Below are 26087 nucleotides of genomic sequence, written 5' to 3' on the forward strand. Positions count from 1 at the left end.
GTATTCTACACTTCTGAAAAGTAACCTTGATATAACTAACTGTTGGGTAGTGTTATAGTTTATATACCAATAGGTCTTAATTACCTTGAATAGCGGTTGCTCTTCTAAACTGTAACATTGGGTTATGCTTACCTTGAATTGCTTAGTGCACTTCTAAAATAGTTTACTGTGCTCATACATATTCCTGAGTAGCTTACTGCCCCTTTGAAACGTATCTGAGTTATTGTACTCTTTCTCACCTGTGTTCTGAAAAGTAACTGTGGTATAACTGTATCCATTTTGTAACAGAAGAAAGTTACATATGTTGCAAGAAATCTGCTTGTAACAGTGTTGGTCTAAGTGATTCTGATTCTAACTGAATAACACTGTTAGGACCAATAGGCTCTGCTGCCCTTTAATTACTTAACTGTATTCTGAAAGTAAACTAATTTGGTTTTACTCCCCATTTAATAGCATTTTGCCATTCTGAATTTGTATCTTTGAGATTTGACTCCCCTTGACTAGATGAGTGCTCTTCTAAATAAGGTTATACTTTGGTTTGTATACCATTCGTATGCAGTTGGTTTTTATAATTGTGTTTATATGATATGTATCCGTACTTATTCTAAAGATGCATCTTTGCTTACTTGTATTTAAAATAAAACATTATTTTGACAAAACATGGTGTATCCGTTTCTTTATACCATCTGTATGCTACAAAATCTCTATACTTCCTACATCTCTCTCTCTCTCCCCCTCCTAAGATAAGCCTGGTTGCTCTGTCCATTCTACCAAGATTCTCAAGTGATACAGCATTATACTAAGAGTGGACTTTCTGTATTGCCTCGGATATGGTTTTATGAAGCCCTTAGTTGGACTTTAGAAAAACTGTCTGAACACCCAACAGCCTAGGTGTGAATGGACTTTCCTGAACCCTAAACACATGCTCCAGGAAATGCCTCCTAATGTTTACCAGTTACTCACTTTTTTCTTTGTTGGTAGCATTGGCCTGTTTTAAAGAGTAAAATGGGAATCCGATGCATGATTCTCTGCTGCTTGTTTGGACCTCTCTGGGTCAGGTCGTCTTTACCTCACACATCCTCTGTAAGGCTAATCGGAGGGTAGCTTTAATTGTATGCATATTGCAGGTCAAACCGCTTGGTCCCTCCTCTCTGGGTCTTTCCTTCCCCCTATGTGGGTCCCCTGGTCACTCTCACTGTCCCTCCATCTCTCTTATCTAGCCATCTTTCTGTTTCTCCCTTTGTGGCCCCCTCTCTGGTGTGTGCTTTTTAGCCCTCCCTTTGGATCATATCTGGATCCGTCCCTCCCGCCATACTACTACCAACGCTCCATCACCAATACTTCTTCTCTCCTCTGCTCATTCCTCCCTCTGTTGCATATCTCTGTGTTGCACCGCCTATCCCCATCCTCCCTCCATCTCTCCACACCACTTTCATCCTCCCTGACTTTGGGTCTCACTATCTCTCTCCAATTTCCTCCAGGTTATCGCTCCCGTTCCTCCTTTAAGCTGATTCAGCTGAATCGGAAGTTCCAGTTTTTGCAGAAAGCCCGTGCATTGGTGGATCTGTGCGCAGCACCTGGAGGCTGGTGAGTACGCCTTGCCACTTCTGTGACCATTCTCTTGTCCCCAAGAACAGGATCCTTTGTTTTGCATGTATGTTGGCAAATGACAACTTTTATTCTGCAATGGTTTGCAGTAACTTCTTTTTGTTTTTAGGCTGCAAGTGGCTTCAAAATTCATGCCTGTGTCCAGTCTGATTATTGGTGAGTGTGAGAAATGCTGAATTACACCAATAATTCATAACGCTACCTTTTTAATTTTAAGGTAGTTATCTTTTATATGGGCTCTATCAACAAAGTATTGCTAAGTAGTAGTGTCGGGCAAGGCAGCAAGGCTTTACTTTCAGTATAATGGACCTTGTTTTGATGAGCATTTGTGGAAACATTGGAGAAAGTGGGAATTATGCAGTGTCGCCATCCTGTCTAACCTCCTGACTTTTCATCCTCCTAGGAATTGATTTGGTCACTATCAAGCCCATCCCCAATGTGGTGACTCTGCAGGAAGACATCACAACTGATAAATGTCGTCAGGTAACTGCTCATATACCAGTAATGCCTCTTCATACTAAAATCAGCAGTCCTATCCCATAGGAATAGAGCTGTGGGACTGATGTGCGGGAGCTCAATCTGTTCTTGGGTATCTGGCATCAACCTGTAAGCAGAAGTTCCCCCTGTGTCACAAGGAGCTAGTAAACTGGGTGCTGCAAGTCTAATTTCTATGAGATGGAAATAATATCTTTCTGTTCAATATGTGTTGGCCATGCTGCACTGTCTTCTAGATGTTCCCTATTGCTCATTTATACATATTCCCAAGCACATAGTTAATGTCACACATGCATGTTTATGTGGTACCAATGGGCCTGGGGTGCTGAAGGTAGCTTGAGGTGGCTGTGCTAAAAGATTTTTCACTTGTTCTTTTACAATATTGTTGTTTAGGCCCTCTTGGGTCAGGGAATCCCTTCTATGGAAATAGATTTCCTGTGGAAAGCTCCTGACTTTGTGGGCAAAGGTGCTTTGTGTGTGCCAGAGGAAGGGGCTGGGATGGTCTAGTCCCAATCCACAACCTCTGGTGCCTGAATGTCTGTTGCTGGGCATATGTGATGACCAGTCGTTGTACCTGGTTGCACAACCATGGGCTGTTGAATGGTGCAGATCCTTACCATTGGTGGGCTTGGTCCCAGCCTGAATCTTGGATAAAGTCCAAGTCCTGATAAGTAGATAAACGCCTTGCCAAGACATCAACTAACAAGAGGGGCAGCCCACTGATGACCAGAGGACGTCTCCTACAGCTGACCAGTATCGACTCCAGTGATTGGCACGTTTAAGCCCTGCTCCTCTGCATGATCTCCAGGAGACCCTTGGTGGTGCTTCAACCCCTGGACTGGTTTGAACAGCCAGTCTTGACTCCTGCTCGAGGATCTGTGCCTTCTGAGCCTTGGGATGTGCGTCTGGAGCAATTGGTGGACTGACCAGCTCTCTCCTGGGCTACCTCTCTGCACCAGTCTCATATCTGAGCAGACCCTGACACTGCTTGTGCCACTGTTAAGATAGATTTTTAGAATCTGGCCTGGTAGACTGATTTTAGGTGGCAACCCTAGTTGTAAAGTACAGGGGACCTCGGAGGTTAACAAAACCTAATGAAGGTAGCCGTGGAGAGCAGTCAAGGGTATTCTCGGGAGAGTGTGAGTGGGTTCAGGGATCCACAATGAGTCCACATAGTGAAACACACAATAATTCATTTTAGACAGGAATGAACAAAAATACTATATTTATTCCAGGCCTTAAACAACAACAAAACAAATTAATCAAGCAGGTGACACTATCGCACAACACTCACTAATAAACAAATATACAGTTACCATAGGTTCTGTAAGGGTGCAGAATTAAGGGTCGGACACAATGACAGATTAATAAAAATCAAGAAAGGGTGGGAAAAATACCTTTTGTATCCCTTAAGAAGGGTTTCCCTGCCTCAGAGAAAACTAGTGAAATTGTCAGGATGTCCAAAACCAAAAATTCTGTCACTGTCGTGTCTTGAAAGCCTACCTCTGTCCCTAACACGACCAGCTTAAACCAGCTGTGCAGGGATGATCGGTTTTGGGGAGAATTCTCATTTCTGTGCTAATTCCCTTCAAACTTGAGACCCCCAGCTCTTTTGCTAGACTTCAGGACTTTTTAATTTCAACCGTGGAGTGAGCCCGTTTTCTCACTCATGTGTTTTGACCTGATTTAGATTATCTGTTTCCTTTGTTTTTGTAGTCTGACAAACTCAATAGGCATCTACTTTTTGTATGGTGACACACAGCGTCTTCAGTGCAGTATCACAGAGAAATCCTTTAAATTTCCCTTAAGGTTTAAATACCTTTTCTTGTGAGAACAACTGTTCCCAAGAATAGTAAAGTGAAATTGTCTTTACGTACCTGTTCTCTTTGTAGGTCCAGCACACCCCATCTTATGTGGAGTGCTGTGGGGTTACTTAGTAGCCCCATTTCCTACTTACTTGTGTAACATTTTTTATGTTACCCTCACTACTTTAAATGGCTGCTGGCAGTGGTTTAATTTTCCTACTGTTGGGGAGACTACTCAGAAATGTGCTAATTCCTCTCTACCTTAAAGACCACCAGCATCTTTGCTGGATTTTGAGGACTTGAATTGTTAACCTGGAGAGAGTGAGACCCTTTTTCCCCACTCTCTCGTTTGTTTTTAATGTGATTTGAACTCTGGTCCCACCAGACTCCACAACCAAAAGAAACACAATCAACTCCAAAGTAAGCCATCTGGATATCCTCTCGATGCTGGTTGAATTTCCACTGCAGTTGCTGCTGTTAATCGAAGAGCCAGGAGAGTAACAACAGTTCGTGTGCGTTGCTTTTAAGTTGGCCAAGAGCTCCAGGAAGATCCTCCGGACTCCCAGGAAGCAGGACTGACCGAGCCTGAGCCACCTCAACAGAGTGCTGGACCCCAGATGCAAGGAAAGCCATCTTGACAGCCAAGAGTCTGCAGTGTTGCTATTTGCTTAGACGCAAGGAGCTGAAACCGCGAAGCGCCACTGAATAGAAATGGATCCTTTTCGGTTGCTGACTGTCCCGTTTCAGTGCAGGAGTCCTCTAGGCATCCTCCCTCTTGTCCCCATGACTGAGGCCCAGGAACCCAGGCTCTGCAGACCTGCACAGGAACAGAAGCCAGCTGGAACAGTTTTTCTTCTAACCTAAGGTACTGTTATGAATACCTGTTAGGCAAGATTGTATGCAGTACCCTGTGGGACACTGTGCAAGGTTTGTCCATAGGTAACCCAACCTTAGGTATAAGCATGTACTACACATGTTGGTAGAGTGACTGAGCAACCAGGCTTATCTGAAGAGGGGTCAATGTGAGCTCTAGGGTTATAACATAGGGATTCAGTGACAATTATCTAAACAAACTTTTACACTCAAGGTTTCTTGATTCTCCAGCATGGGGTCTGGCATGGATTCACATGCTCATGAATATTCCCCGTCGTCAGGCTGGGAATCCTCGGTAAAGAAAAAACCAGTATCAGTTTCGTTTCTGATCTGTCTTTCGTAGTAGTAACCAATCACTGGTCTCTGCGTCATACTGACCACAGCCAATGACTGCCCTCTACCTAAGCACCGCCTCTGGCAGCCATCTTCAGATTTTTACCGCACGTTCATGTGTTGGGATCCTCGTGCTATTGCTCTCGAGCGTTAGTGCTATTTTTTTCACGTTTTTTCTCAAAAAACTTTGTTTTTTTCGGTCAAAAGAGCCTCAAGCTCCACCGACTCTCCATCCGATCAACGGGGACCCGTGTCGGATTCGTCTACGCCCCTCAAGGGTGAAGATTCGTCGAGCTACGCTTTTGGAGGACTCCAGAAGTTTCTCAGGCCCGGTCATGGCCCAGGAGAAGGGAAGCTCGACGCCCGGAAAGCTGTTCAGGGTCTGCCCTGGATGCCAGCTGCAAAACGTCTTCAAGGAGGACGAACATTCTTTTTGTCTTTACTGCCTACATGAGGACAAGACGCACGTGGAGAAGGACTGTGCATTTTGCGGCAACATGTCGGAGCGGACCATGAAGGACCGCCATCAACGTCTCGCCAACTGGCTGGAAGGGAAGAGCCCGTCCGGCGAGAAGAAGAGGAAGAAATCCGAGCGGTCTTCTAAGACCTTTGAGGACGCCCCGGCGACGGGGGTCCAACATAAGGCCAAGCACCGCGAGTCCGCTGGCACCGGGAGCGCCGAACGGTCGGGCTCTACGGGCGCCAGGCTGGGCGCACCCTCCCCGGCACCATCAACCACGAGCCAACGCTCCGGGTCGGGTAAGAGGAAGGCCGAGCACCCGGCGAGGCTCATAGAGAGGCCCCGGTCGAGCTCGAAGGCGGAGGGGGAGCGAGGCACTGTCCCCCCCCTCAAGGATAAGGCGGTGAGCGCACCTAAGGTGGTGAAGGCCTTAATCCATCCGGCCAAGCCCTCTATAGAGTCTGTCGCGGCGGCCCTGGCTCAGCCTGTGGAGGCTACGCCAGTGGTGGCGACCTCGGGGCTCAGAGTCTCCCTGCCACCTCGGAGGGAGTCCTCTTTTGTGCCCATCGATAGGACCCCCGTGAAATCCCCCGTGGGGAAGAAAAAGGGGGGGGCAGGGCGTCGTCGTAGATTCGGCCTCAACCTCGGAGGAGGAGCTGGTCGAAGTCTTAAGCCACGGCCTCGGCGTGGAAGAAGACCGGCCCGTTGGGATGGATCCCGACGCAGGTGACGACGACATCGTCGAGGGTACCGACGGGGCCCCTGATCGCCCGTCGGATTCCCCTCTGCCAGCGCCGCGAGACAGCTCGGCGGCCATTTTGTTGGCTATACAGTCCTTATGCTCAGAGATAAGGACGAGACTACCGTTGCCGACGGAACCTCTCCCGTCGGGAGACCCGGAACCGGGACCTTCTGGGGTTCCCCCTACCAAGAAAAGAAGGATCCACCCTCCTCCTTTTCAGCCGTCGCGCCCCTTCCAGCCCTCCTCCCCGTCCACCCGAGGGGATGATACGGGGACTGACACGGCAGCGACGGGTACGGACGACGAGGTATACGACGAGGATGTACCGTCGTCGCCTCCCACCAGGGCTTCTCCGCCCGACGAGATTGGATCGTTCCACTCCATGATCGCCAGGGCATCCGAGCTTTTCCAACTCTGCCCTGAGGAGAAGAAGAAGGAAGGTTTCCTTTATCAGCGGCGCGAGGCCAAGAGGAAGACGGTCCTCGCAGTGCCTCTATTGGACGACATTTGGGATGAGGGCCTCACCCTCCTCAAGAACCCTTCCACGACCGCCAGCTAGAAGAGACCGGTACGAGAAAAAGTACCGGGTCCCGGACACGGCCCCCCTGTGCCTCCGGGCGCAGCCTACCCTGGACTCCGTCGTCTCTGCGGCGGCCAGGAAAAAAGCGGGGGGGGGGTGCGGCCTCCACATAGACTTCCCCACCGGACGGCGAGGGAAAGAAATTGGACGCTGTGGGACGCAGAGTCATCTCGTCTGCAGCGACGACGATTAAAGCTGCCAACGCCTTGGCTATCGTGGCCCGATACGACAGGGAGCTCTGGTACAAACTGGCTCCCCTGCTGGACTTCTTGCCGGACGACAAGAGGGCAGAGGCCCTGGAGATCCTGCAGGAAGGTGAGGTGGCTTCGGACCACGCCATTACCGTTGCGACGGACATCGCCGACACTGGGTTCCGCCAGTTGGGCAACGGCGTTTGCCTTAGGCGGCGTGGATGGCTCAAGGCTACGGACTTCCGTCAAGACGTTCAGACCAGAGTCCTGGACATGCCCTTCGATGGGAACAACCTGTTTGGGAAAACAGTGGACGATTCCCTTCAGGCCATTAAAGCGGACACCGAGACGGTCCGGGCCCTTGGAGTTCTGCAACAACGACGGACGCCCTTTCGGAGCAGCGGAGGCAAGGGCGCCTCCAAAGGTTCCGGCGGCGGTTTCTCCTCCTACCGTCAAGCGGCCCGCTCGTCGTCTCAGGAGGCCTACAGAGGACGAGGCAAGTCTGGCGGACCCCGCCGTCGTCGCCAAGGACAAGGCGGCAAAGCCTCGTCGAAGCAGGATTGAACCGGCCGTGGGGTCGGGGCCCCCACCGAAGCACCCCGGTGGGAGGCCGGCTGGCGAGCTTCGTCAGCGTGTGGGAGTCCATCTCCACCGACCGTTGGGTGCTGGACGCTTTTGCCCGGGGCCACGCGCTCGAGTTTCAAAGAAAGTGTCCGCGCGTCCCCCCCGTGGCCAGGAAAGAACTTCACGTCCCTCAACTTCTCCTGGAGGTAAAGGCGATGCTCAGGAAGGGCGCCATCGAACTCGTCCCAAAGAGGCTTCGGGGCTCCGGAGTTTACTCGAGATACTTCCTCGTGAAGAAGAAGACGGGGGGATGGCGCCCCATCCTGGACCTGCGACGTCTGAACAAGTTCATCAAGGCGCAAAAGTTCCGGATGGTCACCCTCCAGCACGTCCTGGGTCAGCTGGAGGAAGGAGAATTCCTGTCGTCGTTGGATTTGGAGGATGCCTACTTCCATATTCCCATCCTGAAGGGGCACCGAAAATTCCTCAGGTTTGTGGTCCAAGGGCGTCATTACCAGTTCAAAGCCCTCCCCTTCGGACTACGGTCGGCACCCAGGGTGTTCACCAAGTGCCCCTACCTGGACGACTGGCTCATCCGAGCCAAGACAAGGGAGCTCGCCGTGGTTCACACGGCAAGGACCGTCCAACTTCTCACGGACCTCGGATTCTCCGTGAACTACGCCAAATCCCACCTGGTACCCGCGCAAGACGCTCTGTTTCTGGGAGCGAGGCTCAACACAGTGTCCCTTCTGGCCTCCCCGTCGGAGGAGAGGACCAGGACCATCCTGGGCAAGGTGCAGCGGATGTTGGTGGCCGACGCGGCCAAGGTGAGGTCCATCAAGTCCCTCCTCGGAATGATGTCTTCCTGCATCTACCTCATTCCCATGTGCAGGCTCCGGATGCGCCCGTTGCAGGAGTTCCTGGACGCGCGCTGGATCCAAACGACGGGCAGCTTCGAGGAAAGGATCACACTCGACGAGAGTTTCCGACGAGCGATCCGGTGGTGGGGCACCCGCGCGCATCTGACGGCGGGCATGGACTTCCAGACCCCAGCCCACCAGGAGACAGTGACCACGGATGCCTCCCTGGAAGGGTGGGGAGCGCACACCGAAAATCTGCACGCAAGAGGCCTTTGGCTCCCGACGGAGAAATCCTTACATATCAACGTCCTGGAGCTCCGTGCAGTGTTTTGGGCCCTCAGGTCCTTCCTTCCGTCCCTCAAGGGCAAGGTGGTGAGGATTTTCACCGACAACACCACCACCATGTTTTACATCAGGAAACAGGGCGGAACCAGGTCCCCAGCACTGTCCAAGGAGGCGCAGGACCTGTGGCATTGGGCAGTCGCCCAAGGGATGTTTCTGGTGCCGTTTCATCTGGCAGGGATAAAAAACACCATCGCCGACTCACTCAGCAGGGAGCTGCGCTCGTGCCACGAGTGGGAACTACGGCAGGATCTAGTGGATCGCCTCTTCCGACGGTGGGGCACACCCCAGATCGACCTGTTCGCGACGGCGACGAACTCAAGTGCCGGAGGTTCGCCGGCAGGTTTCCCCAGGCGAGGAGCATGGGCGATGCTTTCTCGTTCCCCTGGGAGGGCCTGTTCCTCTACGCGTTCCCTCCTTTGCCACTGCTAATCCGGCTCGTCAACCAGCTCAAGAGGTCACGGTGCAGGATGATCCTCGTCGCACCTGCGTGGCCGAGGCAGATATGGTTCCCGGACCTTCTGGACTTGTCAGCGTCCCCGCCATTCAAGCTGCCGGTGGACGTGGATCTGCTCTCCAGGGAAGGAGGCGCCATCCTCCACCACGACCCGAAATCGCTGAACTTGCAGGCCTGGCTCATGCAGCGCTAGAGTTTGGAGGATACGACATACCGGCCGACTGCAGAGAGGTTCTTGCAAAGGCCAGGGCGTCCTCGACTCTTAAATGCTACGGACACAAATGGAAGAGGTTTTCTGTCTGGTGCCACGCACAGAAGATTAACCCTCTACGGATTACGGCTCCCCAAGTACTGCCGTACCTGCTGACGCTGGCCAAAGCTGGACTGGCACACGCGTCCATCAAGATTCATCTTGCTGCGATCTCCCGATACACCAGAACCACGGGCCGGTCGTCCCTGTGGTCTCATCGTCTGGTGAAAGAGTTCATGAAGGGACTGTTCAGCTCGTTCCCGCCGGTGAAGGCGCCGGCCCCGGCGTGGGAGCTCAACGTGGTGCTGACGAAGCTCATGGGACCTCCGTTCGAGCCTCTGCACTCGGCCCCGTTGAAGTTTCTGTCGTGGAAAACAGCGTTTCTTGTGGCCATCACCTCCGCACGACGGGTGGGGGAGATCCAGGCCCTTTCCTGCAAGGCCCCGTACTTGACTTTTCACGACACGAGGGTAGTGCTCAGGACGCACCCCTCCTTCATGCCCAAGGTACCGTCGGACTTCCATCTCAACGAACCCTTGGTGTTGCCTGTGTTCTTCCCGTCGCCTTCGTCGCCGGCTGAGAGGACTTTGCACTCGATGGATGTGGCTAGAGCGCTGAAGTTCTACGTGGACCGCACGAAGTGTTTTCGGAAGACGTCACAACTCTTTGTGAACTTTGGACCTGTCAATCAGGGGAAGGCTCTCTCGAAGGCTTCCATTTCCAGATGGCTCTCCGGCTGTATCATGTACTGTCATCGGTTGGCAAACCGACCGCTGCCTGGCCGTCCGAGAGCCCATTCCACCAGAGCGATCGCAGCTACCACGGCGTTCCTTTCTGGTGTGCCCCTGCTGGACATATGCAGGGCTGCTACGTGGAGGTCGACGCACACCTTCACGAAATTCTACTGCGTCGATCGGGATTCCAGGGAGGAGTCCAGGGTCGGCCAAGCAGTGCTGCGCAACCTGTTCGCCTGAGGTGAGCCTGGTGAGGAGGTAAGCTGCTTAATGTTGAGTTTGATGTAATGCTTAATGTTGAGCCTTTGCCACCTCCCGTGGTTGTGCATGTGTGTACTGCTATGTATTCTTTATTCATGAGCATGTGAATCCATGCCAGACCCCATGCTGGAGAAGGAACAAGTTACTTACCTGTAACTGTTGTTCTCCAGCATGGGTCTGGCATGGATTCACATGCGAACCCTCCCGCCTACCCCTCTGCGGCTCTTCACTTGGTCATACTGCCACTTCACGTGCTCCCAAATCTGAAGATGGCTGCCAGAGGCGGTGCTTAGGTAGAGGGCAGTCATTGGCTGTGGTCAGTATGACGCAGAGACCAGTGATTGGTTACTACTACGAAAGACAGATCAGAAACGAAACTGATACTGGTTTTTTCTTTACCGAGGATTCCCAGCCTGAAGACGGGGAATATTCATGAGCATGTGAATCCATGCCAGACCCATGCTGGAGAACAACAGTTACAGGTAAGTAACTTGTTCCTTAATATGTATTTAAGTCTGTTTGAATAAGCCTTCTTTAGAAGGGAGAAATATATGTAACACAAAAATATACTTTGAAAATGTACATTCTCAGTTTCAGTAAATCGGTAGATACCTATTTGGGATGGCACACAGACACTTCCTACACCCGCAGGTGACTTAAATAACTAGGACATTCTGGACATTGATATATCACTGGCACATTTATAGGAATACTGAGTCTGGTGTCAAAAGGAAAGGTTTACGGAATAAAACAATGGTTAACAAATATTCTTAAGCAGGTAAGTACTTTTGAACTCGCCCCCCAATGCAAAGTATATTAACCCTTTCCCAGCTACACAAGTTATAGAGTGTGACTTTTTTTGACGGATAGTTAAAGCGCAAAGTCGGAGGTTAGGAGATTCTTTCAGGGAGCCAGGACAGCCAATGTTAATTGAGCAATGTCTAGGGGAGCTGAAGCACTTCTTGAAGTTAAGTAAAAAGTCTTGTACAATGTTTTAGAAGTCTTTGTAGAAAATGAAATCGCTGTAGGGCCACAAGCTGGGAGGCTTGTGAGGGGCAAATCTGCAAGCAACTCTGCAAAGGCAACCAAGACAAGTTTCAACTGAGAGCTAGCAAGGTTACACAACAAGGGGTTTGTGCCCCTTAGTTCACAGTACCTTAGGTCTGAAGAAATTGGTTCCAGATGGCTTCTGTTCCAGTTGTAGTATGGCAGATCCTGTTTTGTTCCTGGTCCTCAGTCGTGGGGACAAGAGGGAGGACGTCTGGGGACTCCTGCACTACGGTTTGACGGTCGGTGGCAGCAATGGGCAAACTTCAGGTCAGCAGCACTTTGCGGTTTCAGCTTCTTGCGACTAGCACCACTGCGGTTCTTGGACACTTGGTAGACTTTCCTTGCTTCTGGGGTCCAGCACTCTGTTGAGGTGGCTCAGGCTTGATCAGTCCTGCTTCATGGGAGTCCAGAGGATCTTTCTTAAGCTAGAGTACGACTTAGACACCCACTCGATTCTGGTGTTCATCTCCCTGGTAATCTGTTCCTGCAGTAACAGTGACAGGGAGAAACCTGCATAAAAGGAAAGGTCTTTTTCTTAGAAGGCAGAGTCGACCACTAGACGAAGGAATCCGAAGACCACCATGCAGGAGATGCCTGCTGTAACTTCTGGACCATTGGTTTGCCCAGTGAAGCCCTGCTTCAGTGCTAAAGCTCCTAATTCGCCTAAACTAGTGAAGCCCTGCAAAGGACGACTTCTCCCCTCGAGTTGGTGGGACCAATCGACCCCAAGACAAACTCATCTGGAAATCCTGATTTGGCAGGATTTCCAGATGAGTTTGTCTTGGGGTCGATTGGTCCCACCAACTCGAGGGGAGAAGTCGTCCTTTGCAGGGCTTCACTAGTTTAGGCGAATTAGGAGCTTTAGCACTGAAGCAGGGCTTCACTGGGCAAACCAATGGTCCAGAAGTTACAGCAGGCATCTCCTGCATGGTGGTCTTCGGATTCCTTCGTCTAGTGGTCGACTCTGCCTTCTAAGAAAAAGACCTTTCCTTTTATGCAGGTTTCTCCCTTCATTCACAGCCTAGCTGTCACACAGCAGGGTGGCTGACAGCCAGCCAACCAATCACCTTTGGGTGCATTCCTGTACCCATGGAGACTAAGCACAGGGAGTTTCGGGAACCTCCCTCGCTTCCTGTCCTGCCAGACATGCTGGAGCCAAAACGAACAAAGGGAACAAGGGGACCAAACCTGGTTTGGTGCGCAGAGTAAATCTCAAGAAGGACCTTTCCTACAAGAGATGGCAAAAAAAAGACCAGGCCATTTTGACAAAATGGGCACCCATGGGTGCTTTACTGCAGCTGCAATTGCAGCCAGCGGTAAAAATACTCAATGGTAGTAAAAAGTAAACCACTGCTACCAGCCATTAATTGTAGAAATGGTAACATAATAATGTTACATGAGAAACTAGACAAAGGGGATACTAAGTAACACCTCCAGCACCCTATTGTAAAATAGTGTGTGCTTGGTCTAGAAAGTTACAAATGTAAGTAAAGTCAATTTCACTTCACTGCTCTTGGAAAAAGTTCTACAAGAGAAGGTATTTAAACCTTTGGGAAATCTAAGACTTCCCTGTGTCACAGCACTGAATGTGCTGTGTGGCACAATGTAAAAAGATGATGCCTATGAAGTTAGTCACTCCAAAACCACAGGAAACAAGTTCAAATTACACAAAAATGGATGAGAGATTGGGGAAAAAAGGTCTCTCTCCAGGCAAAAGTCCTGAAGTCCTGAAGTCCAGCAAAAAGAGCTGGCGCTCTCTAAGGTAGAAGGGAATTAGCACATTTCTGAGAATTCTGCCTAACATTTCCTCTTTATCTGTAGCTTGCTCTTCTGGGTTGAGACTTGCAGTAGCTGCTTTTTCTAGAGTTGTGCAAGGCTCTAACTTTCACAAGTGCAACAGCATGTGGCCCAATAGTGACTTTCTACAATAACTCTCTAACTTTGCAAGACTTTATTCTATCTCTAAGATGTGCCTCAGCTCCATAGACTTGGTTCCAAATTGACTTTGGCTGTCCTGGCTTCCTGCAGACTCTTCTAACCCGTTGACTTTGATGCTTACTGTGTCTCATAGGTGATGCATTGGTTTTGAACAAATATTTGCTGGGAAAGTTTTTTTATCTAGACTTCATTGGGAGATTTAAGTGCTCACATGCTCTGAGAACCTGTTGACCATTTTCCTTCCTATAACCTTCCCTTTTTACCAAACTCAGAATTTACCAAGTACAAAAAGTGATATAAATGTCAATACTGTCCTAGTTGTTGAAGTCACCTCAGGGTATAGGAAGTGTGTATGAAGAGTCTCTAAAGAGTATCTGCTTGCTTGACTTGATTCTGAGAAAGTATTTTGGGGTGTATTTCTATTGTTGCACATTGCCCTTTTTAAAGACTGCTTATTTAAAACGGACGGTTAAATAAATAATTATTTTACTAGAAAACCTTGAATGTAATTTGGATACTTGTATTTGTGGATTTCGATGCTACAGCTCACATTTACCCCTCTTGAGAAGTCTTGCTGCTCAGTCACTCTACCAACTTGTGTAGCACAGACCTATACCAATGGGTGGGTTACCTAATACCAAGAGGACAAGGCTAGTGTAGTCTCCTCAGGGTTACTACATCAAATCTTGCCTAACAACATATATTGGTATATACCTTTTCATTGTTACAGGGTTGCCCCTGTGGTTCCCCTTTTACTGTCTCTGGCTGACCTTGTGAGAACTACAGTTGGCAAGGGTACAATGGGGATAATTATCCCTTCTACATTTTGTTAGGTGAAACCAGCACACCCCACCTTTATGTGGAGTGCTGGAGAGATTCCATGCAACCCCTTTCTAATTAGCACTGTAACAATTCTGTTACAGGGACAACTTTACCTTAAATGACTTGTGGCAGTGAACCTTTTTACAAATTTGGTGTACCTTTACCGCAGGCTGTTTGCACAGCTGCGGTAAAGGCACCCATGGGTGCCTATTTTGCCAAAATGGCCCATGACATTTTTATTTATTTTTTTGTTCTTTTCACGTTCCTTGTCCTTTCTTGGCTCTTCCCATGCCCTGCGGGGCGGAAAAGTCCATTGTGTGATTTCTATCTTCAGTGGGAGACCTCGGTCAAGCCCGCCCAGGCTCCAGTGTCTGTGAAGGCAGGAAGGCGAGGGAGTCGATTGAAAACGATGACCCAGAGCCTGGTGAGATCCACTAGTTTCAAGACCTGCATTTTGAGCCATCACACGCCGTGCTGCGACCTTGCGGGGCTGCAATAGCCTGGGACCTCGAGCCAGTGTGCAGTGCGTGGTCTTCCGACTCGAGCTGACATTTTGTGGGCATCCTGCTGGACCTCCATAGACGTGAATCGAGTCTGAAAATTTCTCTCCTACCAGCAATCTGTGATATTCAGTCTTCTGGCTCCTGAAAAGGGCGCCAAAACCACAGAGCCACATCCAGCCGCGAAGAAACTCTTGCCTGAGCCTCCTTTGTTGATCCCTGCTGCATTTCCAAAATCCTGATTTCTGTCTTCATGACCAAGGAATCCAACAACCAGGTTTTTAGCTGCTGATCCTTGCTGCAAACTCTTGTTCCGTGCTAAGGTACTGTTTGGCTGGAGTATTTACTTACCTTAAGCCTTTGTGATTCCTGTGTAGCTTTGGGGTGTGTTCTGCGATTGGGAGGCCACTCATTGAGTTCACCCAGGCCCACTGCTGGAATCCTTCTAGGGTGTCTTTTTAGAAGTCCCTGGACCCTAACTAACTTTAAAGTGAAATACTTGTTTGAACAGTCTTCCTCAGGAACTCTCACTTTTGCCTACAACAAAACACTATCTCAACCTACCTACAGTTGGCACCTAGACCACAAGGGTCCTTCTTCTGCCTCTGAGCGAACACATGCAATAGACTAGGGAAGGGCTGGATAAGAAAGGGATTCTCCATTAGAATATTACCAGTGTTTAAAAGTTACTTACAAGAGTTCTTACCTTGATTGTGTGTTGTGCCATTCTGAAAAGTATATGTAAGGTTGTTTCACTCACTTGTGAATTGGTTATGCCTCGTCCCCAAAAGTAATGTTGGCTTCACAAACTATTTCTTTCATAGAATAGGTGTAGAAGTTTCCCTGCTGGGTCTTGCTTCCCCTAACCTGCTGTATAGCCTGTTTAGAATAGGTCTGCCTTAGGTTTTACCTATCTATTGTAACATTGGGTTTTGCTTTCCCTGGTCTGTTTTTTATACAGATGCTAAAATGGTCTTAAGTTTATACCTACTTTTAAGTTGATGGCGCCATTTAAAAAGTATAGGGCTCATACTTAGCTTGAATAGCTGTGTGCAATTCTTGATAAGTTACTGTGGGTTTTACTAACCGGGGTCTGCCTTTTGCCATCCTAAAAGTTATTGCTTAGCTCACCTGTGTTCCACTGATCTGAAAAGCAACTCTAATATTACATTACATTAGGTTTTACCTGCCTAGAATAGCTGTGTGCCATTCTTCAAAAGTGTTCCGTAGGTTTAGCTGACCTTGGTCTGCCTGGTGCATCCTAAATTAGTGTAGAGTTTTTGCTTATCTTAGACTGTGCTCTACTGAGCTGAAATGCAACTGTAATTGAATATTATACCATCAGTTCTTACTCACTTAGTATAACTGTGTTATCATAAATGTAGTCATAGGTTGATGGGGAGAATTCTCATAAATGTGTTAATTCCCTTCACCTTAGAGACCCCCAGCAACTTTGCTGGATTTTATTTTACTTGGAGAGTGTGACCCTTTTTCCCCACTCTCATGTGTTTTGAAATGTGTTTTGTGTTTCCTTTTGGTTATGGAGTCTAACCAACTCCATAGACATCTTTTCATTTGTCACACATCACCCTCCGTGCAGTGGCACAGGGAAGCCTTTTCAGGCTTTCCCAAGGTTTAAATACTGTCTCTGGGATAAACTACTGTTTTTCCAGAGTAAGTAAAGTGAAATTGACTTTACTAGTCTTTTAATTTCCTAGACCCAGCACACCATATCTTACAATAAGGTGCTGGAGGGGTTACCCGTGTCTAGATAGGTAGCAGTCAAATGCTACTCTCTCCTCTCAGAATGGCTGGTGGCAGTGGTTTTACAACAAACTACCATGAACTTGCTAGACCACGAACTATTCGTTGCTCCGTTAACGTTAAATCGTGGGAGCCATGTTTTTCAAGATGGCGTCTGAGCCCCCTCTGTTTAAACAGGTCCCGGTGTTCTTTTTCCGCCATTTCTTTTTAGAAAGGTCCTTCTAGAGAGTGTCTGCGCGCCAAACCGAGCTTGGTCTCTTTGTTCATTCGCCTTTGGCGGGCTTCAGGAGTGAAGACCGCCTCTGGCGCCCGAGTGTCTTGGGTGGACAGGAAGTGAGGGAGGTGCCCGAAACTCTGTGCTTAGTCTCCTAGGAGACCCAAATGCACTCTCTGGTGATTGGCTGGCTGGCTGGCTGGCTGGCTGACTGTCTGGTAGGACAGCCACCCTGCTTGGTGAGTGACAGCTAGGCTGTAATGAAAGGGAGAAAACTGTTTAAAAGGCGAGTCTCTTGGACTGGGAAGCGGAGTCAACCACTGGAACGAAAGAACCGAAAACGAGCTGGAAGAGGACGGCTGCTGCAACTCCTGGACCGTTGGTGGGACCAATCAACTCAGGAGTAAGCCACCTGTAATCCCATCTCAGTATGATTTACATGAGTTTCTAGACACCGGGATACTAGGTAACCCCTCTAGCACTCTATAGGAAGATGGTGTGTGCTCGGTCTAGGAATTTAAAAAGACTAGTAAAGTCAGTTTAACCTTACATTCTCTGGGAAACAGTAGTTTATCCCAGAGAAGGTATTTAAACACTTTGGAAGTCTAAAAGAAATCCCTGTCTCACTGCACTGAGGGTGCTGTGTAACACACATGAAAAGATGATGCCTATGGAGTTATCTAAAAATCAATAACCAAAAGAAAAAAACACAGAAAACAAACAGAAGTAAAAGTCCTAAAGGTCAGCCAAAGAGCTGGGGGTCTCTAAGGTAGAGAGGAATTGGCACATTTATGAGAATTCTTCCTAACACTGTTTACTTACCAGAACCACTTTATCCTATCCAAGGCTTTAGCCCATTGACTTTGGCCTAGCCTATTTAATTGAATTGACTCTTCTGGTGAACTCAAAATATCTACACTGCCGAAGAATAATTGTAACCTTTCATGTTCTAATAATCTTTGCCTTTTACCCCTCTTGAAAAATATTCTGAAATAGTATTGAAGTATGTGTGTTATTTATTGCCTCCTTCTAATAAATGTCTTATAACTGACCGATACATTAATAAGTATTTATCAAAGAAACCTTGAGCGTAAGTTAACACCTGCGATTGTAGACCTCTTTGTAACCTCATTACTGCTCACATTCCCCTCTTGAGATGAGCCTGGCTGCTCAGCTCCGCTACCAAAACTGTGTAGTACAGACTTATACCAAAGGCTGGTTTGCTTACACCTGTAGTCGTATTTGTGTGTAGTGGTCCCAAAGGGTACTGCATACAGACTTTGCCTAACATAGGTATATAGTGTTCCTTGAATCTGTGTTACACTATTTAGGAAAGTATCCTGGTAACTGGGTTGGTTGATTATGTGATTCCTTAACTGATTGTGGCTGCATAACTGACTGGGTCTACTACCCGTGAATTACTGTAAATTAATTGTGGTTTTACTCCCCATTAATAGGTGTCCTATACTAAATGTGTATGAGAAGGTCTGATCTCCGTAGAATTACTGTTAGATATTCTGAATAAAGTTTTTGCTTTGGTCTGTGTACCTTCAAGCATTGTGTTGCATTTGTATCATGTGTGTGTTAGTCTATGACCAGTACTTACCCCAAGGCTTAACTTGGCCTCCTTGCATTTATAATAAATATTTATTTTATATAATACTTCTGGTTGTTTCTATTGAATCCTTGGTATACCACAGGTTCTATGCACTTTTCCTACAGCCCCCTGTCCCTCCTAAGCCTGGCTGCTCTGTGTACGCTACCATATTCTCCGGTGATACAGCCTTATACTAAGAGTGGAGTCTTGTACTCTGTTAGACTTCAGAAAAACTGTCCTAGAAATGGGACACTAGATCTGGTATCGGAGCCATGGTCTCTCTGTAAATCCTGCTCTCTTCTGTCAAATAGGGCTAGAGCTGTGGCATCTCTACACAGCTGACTTTTCCCTATACTCTGGTGCCAGAGCTTTGGTCTGTCTGGACAGCTGGCTTTCCTTTGTCACTCAGTAATAAAGCTGTGGTCCTTCTAAAGAGCCAGCTCTCCTCTGTCCCATACATTGATGTGGTGTTTTCTTTCAGATTGGTGGCTATTTTATTTCCCCTTAGACTTGTGCCATGGCTTCTGTCTGCCCCTTGAGAATGGAGCATTGGTGTCTACATATAGCCAACTCTTCTCGCTCCTCTTAAAATGGCAATGCAACTCTGCGCAGCAGGCTCTCCTGCCACTAGAAAACAGCCAGCTCTTACCCCACTACAGGCTTATAGCTGTTGTCTTTCCCATCTACCTAGCTTTCCTAGGTCTCTGTGGAAATGAGAACTGTGGGCTCTGCAATTGCTTGTCTCTGTTTTCACACTGGGACTGACCCTGGTTATCTTTCGGGTGCAGCAATATCTTCTCTCTCAACTACAAATGACCCTGGTGATCTTTCGGGCTATGTCTCATGTTTGTTCTTCTCTTCCCAGGCACTGCGCAAGGCTCTGCAGACGTGGAAAGCAGATGTGGTTTTGAATGATGGTGCCCCTAACGTTGGTGCGAGCTGGGTGTACGATGCGTTTTCACAAGGTGAGTTCTTCCTACTTGTGCTTGGTCTCTTGATGGCCTTTCTGCCCCACTTTCCAGACCTAACTCGTGTTTAATTTCTTTTGTTTCATTGCCACTTGTAAAAATCAGCAGGAAGTGACAGGTAGCTGGTACTTTTTGCTATCCTGTTTTAATTTAATACATTTGCTCACAGTGTTTTCTTTGTCTTACATAGGGTTCTATTTTAGGATGGTTTGGCTCCAAAGGTGCCGGAAATAGAATTTGAAGTTAACAGAGTTGTAAGATTTATATTAGCTCACGTCGGCTGTGGCACTGCACTTGTTAGATTTCGTAGTTACCTCATATGTTTTCTGCTTAAAGCACAATAACATACTTCAATGTATTCGATTTAGGAGTCCCACAATGCTCTTTAAGTGGTTAAAAAAAAAAAAAGCAAAATTTATAATCTGGGCGAGTTGTAAAACACAGGATTAATTCACTTTGTGTACCCAATAGCACTGTTTTTGAACGTTTTTATCTTTTTTATTTGGACTCTATCTCCACTGTGTCCCATTTTGTCTCAAAACGAGCACGCTCACTGGTCTTGAGCACGACTGTAGCCTCATTGTAAAGATTGGGAAAAAGAACGCACCTAGGTTTAACATTTTTACATTTACGCAAACTGGAGACAGTCGGAAGGAGCATGGATATTGATGGTATGGTACAGAGCATGGATTGAAATAAAGATTTGATGGGCAGTCACTTAAGAGCCCTTGGAGATCAGTAAGCAAGAGCCGAGTCTACAGGCAAGGATCTAGTGCACACCATCCTTCAACTTCCACATAAGATTTAGCTGTAAATGTCTGAGATTCCTAATTGTTATTTGCACCTTCCCAAATGCACAAAGTTAATTTTGCAGCGGTATGTTTGTATGACCCGTTAAGAAAATCTTTTCTTCACCAGCATGGGGTCTGACATGGATTCACATGCTCATGAATATTCCCAGTCAGGTGGGGAATCCTTGGTAATAGAAAAAACCCTTTCACTTTCACCTTAACTCTGCATTTCTCCTCTAAGCCAGTCACTGACCTCTGGGTTCATACTGCCTCCATCCAATGATTGTCCTCTCCTTAAGCCCCGCCTCTGGTAGCCATCTTTAGATTTGTACTGCATGCTTCAGTGTTGGGAGTCCTTGAGTTGCTCACTGAGCACTTTTGTAATTTTTCCTCCACGATTTCACAGAAAAGTTCTATGTTTGTCCATCGGAGCCCATGTGCTTCTATCTTCATCGGTCGGCAATGGGGACTTGTCAGTTTGCGCGTCCCTCAAGGGCAGTTCGTCGAAGTTTCTGGAAGGCCGTCTTGGGCCTACTTCCCGCCCTCCCACCATGACGGAGGAGAAAAAGGAGGGAAGGACAGTGTTCAGGCCCTGCACCCAATGCGGGCTAAGGAACATCTTCGTGGAGGACAAACATCAGAAGTGTCTGTACTGCCTGCACCCTGACCACAACGAGAATGGGTGCGAGATTTGCCTGGCCTTCTTGAAGAAAACGAAGCAAGACAGGTGTTTGGCAAGAATTGATGTAGTAACACTGTGTGAGACTACACAGCACTTGTCTACTTGGTATTAAGTAACCCACTGTTAGGGAGAATTCTCAGTTTTGTGCTAATTCCCTTCAACCTTATTTATTTCCATTTTTATAAAGCGCCCTAAGGCATCGTGGCGCTGTTACAGAATATTCACTTAGGTGCAAGTTAACATAGATAACGGTATTGGGTACAACTTTACATGATTAAAGCTCAAGACAGTATTCGTGTTACCTGGTTACAGGGGAACAGCAGAGAAAGGTACAGTCTACTTGAAAAGATTGGTTTTCAGTGCTTATCTGAAAGCCAAGAGTTTTCTTTTCTAAGGTTGAGTGTTAGTGAGTTCCAGGATTTCGGTGCTAGGACTTCAAAAGAGCCAAAGCCGGGGGGGGTCCAGTTTTGAATGCATGGATTGTAAGTTGGTGTGAGTATAGGTCCCATTTAGGTCTGTGGGATTGAATTTGATGTGTTCGTTCTGCTAGGTAGGGGGGGGTGCCGACTGAGACAAGCATCTGTGTGTGATGGTGAGTGTTTTGAACAGTATACGTTCTTTGATCGGTAGCCAGTGGGCGTCTTTCCTGGCTCCAGAGATGTGCTCTCTCCTAGGGATACTGAGAGCATTATTTTGCGTGATTTATCACTTAAGATTTTTGGAGGAGGTACCTAGGAGGAGAACATTACAGTAATCCAATTTTGCACCTATGGCAATACTGAGACCATTTTTGGAGGAGAGGTGGGGTTTTACAGCATTAATGATTTTAGTTGAGAGCTGCTGATGATGAGTTATAGCTAACTTGTCTTTCTATAGACTGGGTGGAGTCCAGGTATACTCCCAGTGTTTTTACTGCAGCAGACACCGTAATTGCAGTGTTCTCCATGCTGAAGTTGCTGTATTTGCTGTCTAGTTTGTTCAGGGTCTCTTTGGGGCCTACCAGTAGAATTCCCCCCCCCCCATTGAGACAAAGGCCATTGGCTGTCGTCCATGCCTGGATGATTGCATATGTTTGTTGTAAGGTATTGAGGTCTTGCTCATAGTCACCAGATAGTGGGAGAAGAATTTGTGTATCGTCAGCATAATTGGTGAATGTTATGCAGAATTCCTCTAGGTCATTGAACAATGGCAGGGTGAATAGGTTGTAGAGCGTAGGGGATGTGCAGGAACCTTGTGGCACTCCACAACCGATTGGGGGGTGGAGGGTGAGTTTTGAGCAGTTGATGCCTGGTCTGCGAAGACCCTCATGGCTCAGCCCTCCAGGAAGGAGGTTATCCAGGTGGTGGCTTCATGGGAGAAATGGGCGGCATCTGTGGTGTTTCCCTAGGATCTTGTTGTCCACCAAGTCAAATGCTGCCGACTTGCCCTTGTCATGTTTTCTAGTAGCTGATTTTTTTTTTAAGTCTAGCAGAGCTGACTCTGTGCCATGCCGCGGGCGAAAGCCAGATTGCCTCTTCCCCAAGATGATGTGCATTTCTAGGTAGGACTGTATCTGTAGATATGCAGCCTTACTAGAATTTTCAGCAAGAAAGGCACTGTGGTGATGGGCCTGTAGTTGTTTGGGGAGTCTGGGTCCAATGTGGGCTTTTTTTAACAAAGGACGGACCCATGCTTCCTTAAGGGAGGAGGGTTCTGTGCCGGTGGTGAACGATGCATTAATAAAGGCTGTAATGAAGGGAGCTAGAGCTACAGCACAGTCTTTGATTATGCTTGCTGGGCAGATGTCACCCTTACACAGCAACACTTTTATATGCTTCATAATTAGTACAACCTCGGGTATGGCTACTTCCCTGAAGGTAAAGTGTGTCGGGGGGGGGGGGGGGTGTTTGAGTCAGGCGGAGCACTCTGATCTGGTTTAGGGCCAGTGTGTGCTGGGGGCACAACCTTGGGCAAGTTGTTGAAGTTGACCTTAATTTTCTCCTGGAGTAGTTTCATTTTATTTAACATAGCGTGTTGGATTTCGTTACACCATTTCTCATCCTTCTCAGTCTGATGTGTAGACATGGAGGTGGGGGGGATGACCAGTTCATTGAAGATGGCAAACAATTCCTTGGACTGGGATTTGGCTTTGTCGATTCTGAGGTTATGAGCAGCTGCTTTCGCTGCGGCAATGGCACTTTTGTATTACTTGGCAATTGTGAGGTATGTTTCATGTGAGGAGGCAGTGGGGCTAGATTGCCATTTGTTAAGGGCTTGCCTTTTGAGTGCTTTTAACTCAAGTAGGTCCTGGTTGTACCAGGAGTTGGCATGTTTAATACCCCAGCTCTTTTGCTAGATTGTAGGACATTTCTATTTTTATCCTGGAGCGAGTGAGACCTTTTTCTCACTCTCGTATTTTTGATCTGATTTGGACTCTGTTTCTTTTGGTTTTGGAGTCTGACAAACTCCATAGGCATCACCTTTTGTATTGTGACACACAGCACCCTCAGTGCAGTGTCACAGAGAAGTCCCTTGGATTTCTCATAAGGTTTAAATACTTTCTTTTGGGTAAACTACTGTTCCCAAGAGTAGTAAAGTGAAATTGACTTTACTTACCTGTTTTTTTCTATGTAGGTCTAGTACACCCCATCTTATGTGGAAGTACTGGAAGGTTACTTAGTAGCCCCTTTTCCTACTTACTCATGTAACATATTTGTAGTTACCCTCACTACATCGCTGGCAGCGGTTTAATTTTCCTGCCATTGTGTGTTTTTACCGCAGGCTGAATCCTCAGCTGCAGTATTGCACCCGGGGGTGGCCATTTTGTCAAAATGGCCCGGTTTTCTTTTTTTGCCATTTCTTGCTTGTGAGGTCTTTCTTGGTTTTACTCTGCGCGCCAAACCAGGTTTAGTCCCTTGGTTCGTTGGTGGGCTTCAGTGCTGAAAACTATCTCTGGCTTCAGCGTGTCTGGCAGGGCAGGAAGTGAGGGAGGTTCCTGAAACTCCCTGTGCTTAGTGTCCTTGGTTACCTGAATGCACCCAAATGTGATTGGCTGGCTGTCCGTCCTTGCAGGACAGCCACCCTGCTGTGAATGACAGCTAGGCTGCAAATTAATGGTAGAAACCTGCGTAAAAGTTCTTGAACAGAAGGCAGTCGACCACTGGACGAAGGAACTGAAGAAAGAAACTGGAAGAGAAGCTTGCTGCACCTCCTGGACCATTGGTTTTCCCGGTGAAGCCCTGCTACAATGCTGAAGCTCAAATTTTTGTATTGACTAGAGAAGCCCGGAACGGATGACTTCTTCCCTTCAGTTGGTGGGACCAACTGACTCCAAGACTTGCCTGGAGCCCCTTTCTCTGCTGGCTGTACTTCCTTGATGCAGCTGGAACCGAGTGCCAGAATCGAGTGCATCTTCTTTAAACTGGACCCAAGCTCCTGGAAGATCCCAAGGACCCTCTCGAAGTAGGACGACCCAAGCCTGAGCCACCTTAACAAAGTGCTGGACCCCAGAAGCAAGGGAAGCCCACCAAGTGTCAGAACGGCGGTGGTGCTATTGACCGATAGCTGAAACTGCGAAGTGCAGCGGATTTGGAAAGAGCCCGTAGCTGCTGCCAACCTTCAAACTGCAGTGCAGGAGTCCTCCCTCTTGTCTCCACGACTGAGGCCCTTGAACCCAGGAACTGCAGGACTGCAACCTGAACGGTAGCCAGCAGGATCCTCTTCTTCCAACCTAAGGTACTGTCTTGACTAAAGGGGTACTTACCGTTTTGGTCTGTAGCTTGTCTGTTTCACTGGAGACTTAGTGGCTGCTTTTTCTGCAGAGTTGCTTGCAGCTTTGCTTTCACAAGCTTTGCAGCTTGAGGCCCACCAGTAATTCTTTTCTGCAAGCGCTCTAAATAACATTATGCAATACTTTCTTGCTAGCTGAAGTGCCTCAGCTCCCCTAGACATTTTCAATTGAAAATTGTGTCTCACAGGCTATCCTGACTCCCTGCAGATTCTTCTGACCCATTGACTTTGTGTTCATCTGTCCCTCACAGGTGGTACATAAGTTACTTGTATTGCTGGAAAAGGGTTAACCTATACTTCATTGGGGGGGATTGTAAAGTGCTTACCTGTTTAGAGAACTTGTTGTTAGACTTTTTCCTTTCCAAACCTATTCCTTTTCCACCACTCAGTATTGCATTGAAGTATCAAAAGTGACATATCAATGTCCACAGTGTCCTAGTAATTGAAGTCGTGGGGGGGGGGTGTGTGTGTGGGGTGTGGGGTGTGTGTGTGTGTGTGGGTGTGTGTGTGTGTTTTCCCCTCCCAAAAGGGTATCTACCTGCTTAACCTAAAATCTAAGGTAATGTATTTTTATTGTTGCCAATTGCCCTTTCTAAAGAAGGCAAACCTTGAGCATAAGTGTTATTTGACTACTTGTATTTGTGAAACTCCATGTACATCCCTACAGCTCACAATTACCCCTCTTGAGATAAGTCTGGCTGCTCAGTCACTCTACCAACTTGTGTAGTACAGACCTATACCAATAGTTGGGTATCTATTGCCAAGAGGGCAAGGCTGGTGTAGTCTCCCACCGGTTTGCTGCATACAATCTTGTTTAACAGCCTCTAGTCCCAAAACCCCCTCCGTTTAAGCAGGTTTCTCCCATTCATGCACAGCCTAGGCTGTCAATCACACAGCAGGATGGCTGTTCTGAAAGCCAGCCAGGACTGGTTGCATTCAGGCATTCCTAGAGACAAAGGACAGAGGAGTTTCGGGAACCTCCCTCACGTCCTGCCCTTCCAGACACACTGGAGCCAGAGGCGGGTTTCAGGACTGAAGCCTGCCAAATGCAAAACGAACAAAGGGTTCAAACCTGGCTTGGCACACAGAGTAAAACCCAAGTAAGACCTCACAAACCAAAAATGGCGAAAAAAGAAGACTGGGGCCATTTTGACAAAATGGTCACCCATGGGTGCTATACTGCATCTGAGGATTCAGCCTGCAGTAGAAAAGTGCGATGGTAGGAAAATGACACCACTGATGCCTGCAATTTTAAGTAGTGAGGGTAACATAAAAAATATTACATGAGACTGTAGGATAAGGGCTGTTAGAGAACATTCTTATTTCTGTGCAAATTCCCTTCTACCTTAGAGACCCCCCAGCTCTTTTGACTTGAGGACTTTTTCATTTTAACCCTGGAGTGATTGAGCCCTTATTCTCCCTCTTTCATGTATTTTGA

At 47.8% G+C, this 26087-nt stretch overlaps 1 protein-coding gene across 3 annotated transcripts in view; it reads left to right on the top strand.

Moving 5' to 3' along the window:
• The window catches only part of FTSJ3 (FtsJ RNA 2'-O-methyltransferase 3), a 416394-nt gene that overhangs the window by 76670 nt on the left and 313637 nt on the right, over positions 1–26087 (top strand). For all 3 annotated transcript variants that reach the window (XM_069629038.1, XM_069629037.1, XM_069629039.1), the window contains exons 3-6: positions 1482–1587; positions 1718–1764; positions 2012–2091; positions 19306–19405. In XM_069629038.1, coding sequence (XP_069485139.1) covers positions 1482–1587; positions 1718–1764; positions 2012–2091; positions 19306–19405 — 333 coding nt within the window. The remainder of the gene's footprint in view (positions 1–1481; positions 1588–1717; positions 1765–2011; positions 2092–19305; positions 19406–26087) is intronic.

The sequence above is a fragment of the Ambystoma mexicanum genome, chromosome 12, assembly GCF_040938575.1.
Source record: "Ambystoma mexicanum isolate Mex_15411 chromosome 12, UKY_AmexF1_1, whole genome shotgun sequence".
In the NCBI taxonomy this organism is placed as follows: domain Eukaryota; kingdom Metazoa; phylum Chordata; class Amphibia; order Caudata; family Ambystomatidae; genus Ambystoma; species Ambystoma mexicanum.